Here is a 7,314-nt window from a genome sequence, read left to right as displayed (position 1 = left end):
AAGGAAAGTAGTGTTCTGAAAGACTAAAGAATGAGGAGGTTTCATGCTTGCAGACAGGAAGCCTCTCTTGGCTTCCTCCTAAGCTGAGTTGGTGGTGGTTAAAGTCCCTTTGGCGTCTGTCTCCAAGCTCTGTTAGAAGCAGTATAAATATTAGCAATCTAAACATTGAGACATTGAAGTAAACTGCTTACCATTCATTCACTGCTTACTTTTTTATATTCCCCTCATCAAGTCAGTTCTTGGGGGCCCACACAAAGCTAGGTTTATTCCAGGAAGTATCAATGTCTTCATGTCCTGGGATTCTGTCGGTTACACATCTCCAAAACGGTATCTTAGCTGTATCGCTTTGCCTAACTTTACAATGTCCCCCACTCTGGCCAGATCAAAGTCTGAATTCTCAGCAAAGAGTAACTCCTCTCTTGTTTGCAATCAGGGTCTGACGCAGTTAGTTTCTCTTTACTTGTCCTGTGTTTAAGTTTCGATTCACCGGCTTTCAGGCCCTCCACAATCGGGTTGCACAGCGATGCGGCAAAGGGCTTCGAGAATTTCAGTAAGGTCTCATTTATGAGACAGATTTCTGTATGAAGGACAAAATACTTGGAAAAAAACAGCATTGCTAAAGCATTGTCTTACTCGGCAGCAGACAGCCTTCTCTTTCCTTTCCCATTTCCCAAGTGCCCTTGTTAAGACCAAACAAAGGGCGGCTCCGCCCCCGACCCCAAAGACACTCCCCTTCTAGACTTTGGGAAGTCCCAGAGAAGAGAATCGAAACAGAAACCAAAGTCCAGGAAACTATAAGAACTGCTGGGGGTAAAGCCGGACGCCAAGCTCCCACCCAAGTGTGCAGGTTTCTGTCGTAGCGCGCACGGCGGAGATTCGGAGGGGCAGCAGGTGTTGAGGTGAGACCGCGCCTCCCTGCGCCAGCCTGGGGCCCTGCAGTCAGCCTAGTAGTCAGGCTCACCATCCCTGCAGACCCAAAGCAGTGGAACCAAATCGTCTACTGGGGAGAATCCTCTCCCTTCTCTGAGAACGAAAGATGTCAAATGAGCCCTCCTTAGAACAGAATTTCCGCTATCTCATCTTTTGCTTCAGGTCCCGATTGAAATTGTGCATCGATGTGGAGCCCTTGTTGGGCTACCTAGACTTTCTGACTGCAGACGTGAAGGAACAGATTCAGAGGACGATACAAACGTCCGGGAACATCCAAGCAGTTGAACTACTTTTGAAAAATTTGGAGAAGGAGAAGTTCCCTGCCGGCTGGACTAGGACATTTGTGAACTCCCTTCAGAGATCAGGCAGCAGTTTAGCTGCTCTCTATATGAACCCTGACCTCACTGACTTGCCTTCGCCATCATTTGAGACAGCTCATGATGAGTGCCTTCACCTGCTGAATCTCCTACAGCCCACTCTGGTGGACCAGCTTCTGGTTAAAGATGTCTTGGATCAATGCGTGATGACTGACTTGTTGACACTTGAAGACAGAAATCGCGTAGGTATCAATTCAAATGGATTGACTCTTAGGCAACTAGGGTTACTTGTACATTTACCATAATTGTAATTGTAATTCCAGTTCCCTTCTTCTCTGAGAAAAGATTGTTGTTGTTAAGTGCCATTGAGTGGGTTCTGACTTATGGTGACTCTGTAAGGTTTCCAAGGAGCGGCTGGTGGTGGTGGTGTTGGTGGTTATGTGCCGTGGAGTTGGTTCCGACGCATAGCGACCCTGTACAGGGATTCCGAGGCTGTAAATCTTTATTGTAACAGAAAGCCTCAACTTTCTCTTGCAGAACTGTTGGTAGTTTCAAACTGCTGACCTTGGCAGTTCGCAGCCCGATTCGTAACCACTATGCTACCAGTGCTCTTAGGCACTGAAAAACATACTTTTGAAAATCTAAACACAAAAGGTTATTTCTAATTCCATTGAAATAAGCTGAAGAGGATCAGATTTTGGAATAACAATATATACCAATGTTGCTGTTGTTAAGTGTTAAGTGCCATTGCATCAGTTTCCACTCACAGCGACCTTGTGTAGAGTTTCCAAGGAGTAACTGCTGGGTCTGAACCACTGACCTTGTGGTTAGCAGTCCAGGGCTTATCCTTTAACACCACTTGAACACTTGCTATGCATTATTGTTGCTTCTTGTTGTTAAGTGCCATCGAGTCGATTCTGACCCATAGCGACCCTGTATACGGTTTCCAAGGAGTAGCTAGTGAGCTTTGCAGTCTGATGCATTAGCCCACAGCGCCACACCAGGACTCCCTTGCTATGCATAGGTAGTATCATTTGCAAAATATGTAATCACAGTTCATACTTGCAAAATTAACTTCATTTCACGTATGGGGAAACTGAGGCAGGTTAAGTAACTTACCCAAAGTTGCCCCAGGATGGCAGTGGCAGTCAGTGCTGTGAATTTAGGTCCTGAAGGTGTGGAATTTTATGTACTATTCAACTTACTCTCATAAAACAGGTAAACAAACCGTGGTCAGGGCTATCTGGCCTGCATAGCAAGGGAGTCTTGGCTAAGAATGAATTTTAGATTTTTAAATGGTTGTGAAAAAAAGAAAAAGAAAAAGGCTCTTATTTCCTAACACGTGAAGATTATATGAAGTTCAAATTTCAGTGTCCATGTTGTTGTTGTTGTTAAGTGAAGAAAGTTTTATTAGAGCACAGCCACACTCATTCATTTACAGATGGTCTATGGCTGCTTTTTTACTCTTGTGGTGTGGCAGTTGCACAGACTCTTATCAACCACCCACAAAGCCTAAAATAGTCACTATCTGTCTCTTTAGAGAAAATTTTTGTCAACCCTGCTCACTACTATACAGAATGTCACTTAATTTTGGTTCAAACAGGGAAATTACATGTGACACAAACATGCACACACTTAAAATAATATATATATATAATGTATTGTGAGTTGCTTTTTTTTTTTTAGGTGGCATTTTCACTGGATGAATTTTACAGATAACTTTGCACTGAAAGTAATATTTTATTGGTCATTGTTTCTTGATGAGCGAAGGTATACTAGGCAGTGTATAAATACTGACCTATTTTAATCAGACTTATTCAGGGTTGTAAGTAAAGTCTTTTTTTGAAAGGTATGTAGGTATTTAAATCCAGGACAGAAATCAAAGGTTTTGTCTATGCCATGCTATCATTTGAATATTTTCTTTCTCTCCCTCATTTTTATTTTTAATCCATTAATGGTTTATATCATCATCACAAACTGCTGGTCATTGGAATAATGGACTACAGTCTATGAATTGACTTGGCCTTCAGCGACTGAAGCTAATGGCCCTTTGATGTCTTGACAGTCATGACGGCCTGTCCAAAGCTGAAGCCTGCATCTAATTTAAATTGCTTTACACTGTTGTCTGTTACGTTTGTGTAATTTGTGTACTAAGACCCAGCTAGAACGCATTATAGTAGTCCAGCTGGATATGACAAATGTGTACATCACTGTGGCAGAATCTTAATTTGGAAGAAAGTATGCAGCCTTCAAGCCAGCTGGAGATGGAAGATGGCATTTCCAGCCCTAGTAGCTGTTAGGAAGTCCAGAAGCAACAGAGTCCAGTAACACCACAAAGCTGTTTATATTTGGTGGAAATGATGTCCCGATTGCCAGTAAAACAGCACTTATCCTTATTTACTCTAAATACTTCTGCCTATCAGCATCACTTTTGTCTTGCCTGGGTTGAATTTCTGCCAGCTAGATTTTTATCCAAGATCTTGATTCTGGCAAGCTTGGAGGCAGCTAGTAGTAATGCAAGGGATTTGACACAAAGAAGATGTAGAGTAAAAGGACTTTTGTGTATTCATAGCAGTTAAGGTTAAAGCATCCCAGACTCTTCTCTCACTTTCACATTTTAAAGGATACTCTGAAAGACAAAAGAGTTTTGCATTTAAAACTATGGAAAGAGGAATGACAAGATCAGCAGTTCAAATCCACTAGCGCTCCTATGGAAAAAGATGAGGCTTTCTGCTCCTATAATCATTTATAGTTTCAGAAACCTTATATTGTGTTCTGTTAGTTGCAACTGACTTAACAATACCTAACAACCAAGAGGAATGGAGCCCTGGTAGTGTAGTGGGTTAAGTGTTGAGCTACTAACTGGGCTGCAGTTCAAACCCATCAGCTGCTCCATGGGAGAAAGATGAGGTTCCCTGTTCCCATAAAGATTTAGAGTTTTGGAAACCCTAGGGAACAGATCTACTGTTTTATAGGGTTGTCTTGCATAGAATTGACCTGATGGCAAACTTGGTTTGGTTTGGCTTAAAGAGGAATACTGTCTATATGAGATTTTGGAATAGTTTTTGTTTTATAGCAATTTCATTTATTATAAATTCCAGTAATGGGCTCTCAGTTACATTAATGACTAAAAAATGAAAAAGAATAGCTATATTTAAAAGAGACTGTATTGATGCCCTGGACTCCTGGTGTGGTGCTGCTGGATAAGCACTGGACTACAAACCACAAGGTGAGCAGTTCAAACCCACCAGCTGCTTCTCAGAAACCCTAAACGGTCGCTGTGAGTCGGAACTGACTCGATGACACTTAACATATTATATTTTGGTGTGGCACTATGGAATAAGTACTGCACTGTTAACAGCAAGATCAGTGGTTCAAATCTGCCAGCTGCTCCTTGGAAACCCTATACAGGGTTGCTACGAGTCAGAACAGACCCGATGGCACTGAACAGCAGCAATATATTGATGTGAAGGTTTATTTATGATTTTTTATCTTATAATAGCAAAGTGTAGTGAGGAAAACATGAAACATGGTATTTAGAATGAAAAAAACAAGTTTTAACGTTTGGCTTTGTCTGCTTCCTCTTAAATGAGTTACTTCTGGTCAAGTTATCGAAGTTCGCTGATTCTAAGATTTTTTTTACCCGTAAGTATGGGTGTAATACTAATTACTTTTCTCACTCACAGCACTTTAATGAACATTAGATAGAAAATAGTGTTTATGAAGAAGCTTTATAAATAATAAGTTAGTTTGATATGATATGATGGTAACTTATTATCATTTTTCTGGTAACAGTTCCTTGTGAGTTTGAAATTTTATGAATTTAGGTAAATTTATCATGTTGAAAATGTGGTCTGCTTTTTAAAGTACCTGTATTAGTCTGTGATTCGATTTAAGGAGAAACCAGGTCTGTCTGCTTTGAGCACCCAACAGCCAGCCTAGGACTAGGTATAAGTCAATGCTTATTAATAATTTTCTGGTTTAATTGTGTGCTTCTAAAGTGTTATCTGGGATGAGTTGATATCACGTGCCATGAAAAAATACCTTGGAAGGGATTCAAAAATAGATCTACCTCATAAGATCACTACATTTACTTTTAAGTAGCAACTTAAAGTAGCATTAGCTACAGAATCAGGGCTTTAAAAAAATATCTTGGTTCCTCTTTCTGTTTTCCAGTAAACATTTTCTGTTTGGCTTGTACTATTGCAGAGTTGCCCAGAATGAACTAGAGTTACTTTTGTGTCTGATGGGTATCCATAGAAACTCATTTCATTAATTTATTGATTCGATTTGTATTCATTGAGTGGCAACCAGAACAATGCTAGTGTGAACACAGAGTGAAAAGACCAGAGAATAATACAAATCAGATTGTTTTCATGGACCTCATGTTCTGTGACAATCAATGTTCATTCTAGCAAGGCACTATTCTAAATACTGGAGTTGTTGTTTTTGTTAAAGTGTTGTTGAGTCTGTTCTGTATCTTAGCAGCCCTCTAAGGAACTCTGGTAGCGTAGTGGTTACGAATCGGGCTGCGAACCTTAAGGTCAGCGGTTCGAAACTACCAGCCGCTCCGCGGGAGAAAGATGAGGCTTTCTACTCCCGTAAAGATTTACACCCTTGGAAACCCTGTACAGGGTCGCTATGGGTCGGACCCGACTCGATGGCACTTAACAACAACATACATTTTATGAGGCTGAAAATCTTTGTGGGAGCAGAAAGCTGTATCTTTCTCCCACTGAGCAGCTGGTGGACTTGAACCGCTAACCTTGGAGTTCCCAGTCCCATGCTCATCATACAAAACCACTCATCAAAAAATGAGTCATTTTGCAGATCATTATGATAGAATGATCGTACACAGTAGGGGATTGGCCTTCTGTACAGTCCTAAGGAGGATTGGTGGCACAATGTTAAAGAATTTGTCTGCTAATTGAAAGGTTGATGGTTCAAATCCACCAGCCGTCCTACTGGAGAAAAAACGTAGCAATCTGCTCCTGTAGAGATTATGGTCTAGAAAACTAAGCCTATTGGGCAGGTCTACTCCATCCTGTAAGGTGACTATGAATCAGCATCAACTTGAAGGCCCACAAAAACAGCAGTTCTGTAAGCCCTAGTGTATTTTCCATGTACATTGGAGAACTAGATATACCATGACTACTTCACCTAGAAACAGTCTACATCTCCCTACTTGGACTTGAACATCAAAATAAGCTTCCTTTACCTCATTGTATTGTCAAGTAAATTAGAATGAATAAAAATTTTGTTAGCAAAAAAAGTATTCATAAGAAATTGCTATGTCACCATGATAACATTCATTTAGTAAGATATTAAATTTTGAGGAATTCATTCTTTTTTTTTTTTAATTGCCTATTGTATCTCTCTGAATGTCTTGTGTGTGAAGTATTGGCTTTTTTTTTTTTTAATGTTTTATTGTTAATTATTTGGTAGTTTACATGAGAGAACTTTAGTTTTACATTCATTCCATCATCTATCATCTCATTGCCATGGTTCCAGTCCCCTCCACGCATCATCAACCAACCAAAGAGTATATCCTAGAAACCCTCTACCCCACCCCCGTTTTCGGCCCACAGTCCCTTTCCCTCTCTAGATCCAAAGCCCCCAGCCGCTTCATTACTCCATGTCATCGTCTCTGTCTCCATCTCAGGCATCTTTGTTTCTCTGAGTAGGGTCCCGCTCTCGGCTCTTCTCCGTTGATGGTCCCAGATATCTCCTCCTAGCCTCTAGAATTAATCACTCCCTTCCTTGTTCCAAAACGTCTACCTTTGCATTTCCAACCCTCATAATCCATGCTAATAAGCATTATTCACTACAGTATCATGAGTTACCCATCTGTATTTCCTTTCATCTGCTCCGCCCAGACAGATTGAATGGTACCTACTGGAGATTCTGCCTTCTTCCATGCTCCCTAGCATCAGGTTCCCTCTTGAAAGCTTGTAAGCCAGTCACTTCTTGCCTTTGTAGTCCCTCCTCCCCATTTGAGTATCCAATGTCCAAGTTGCCCATCTCCGTCCACTCTGTGTGTGAAGGGGGTGTGAATGCTTCTTGCTGT

At 41.0% G+C, this 7,314-nt stretch overlaps 1 protein-coding gene across 1 annotated transcript in view; it reads left to right on the top strand.

Moving 5' to 3' along the window:
* Positions 1-1,036: 1,036 nt before the first annotated feature.
* The window catches only part of IFIH1 (interferon induced with helicase C domain 1), a 96,369-nt gene continuing 90,091 nt past the window's right edge, over positions 1,037-7,314 (top strand). Inside the window, exon 1 of the mRNA XM_006866991.1 lies at positions 1,037-1,489. Within this exon, the coding sequence (XP_006867053.1) occupies positions 1,037-1,489 (453 nt within the window). The remainder of the gene's footprint in view (positions 1,490-7,314) is intronic.

The sequence above is a fragment of the Chrysochloris asiatica genome, unplaced genomic scaffold (assembly GCF_000296735.1).
Source record: "Chrysochloris asiatica unplaced genomic scaffold, ChrAsi1.0 scaffold00099, whole genome shotgun sequence".
In the NCBI taxonomy this organism is placed as follows: Eukaryota; Metazoa; Chordata; class Mammalia; order Afrosoricida; family Chrysochloridae; genus Chrysochloris; species Chrysochloris asiatica.
The sequence above is the reverse complement of the archived record's forward strand: the minus strand, read 5'-3'. Positions and strand labels throughout refer to the sequence as shown.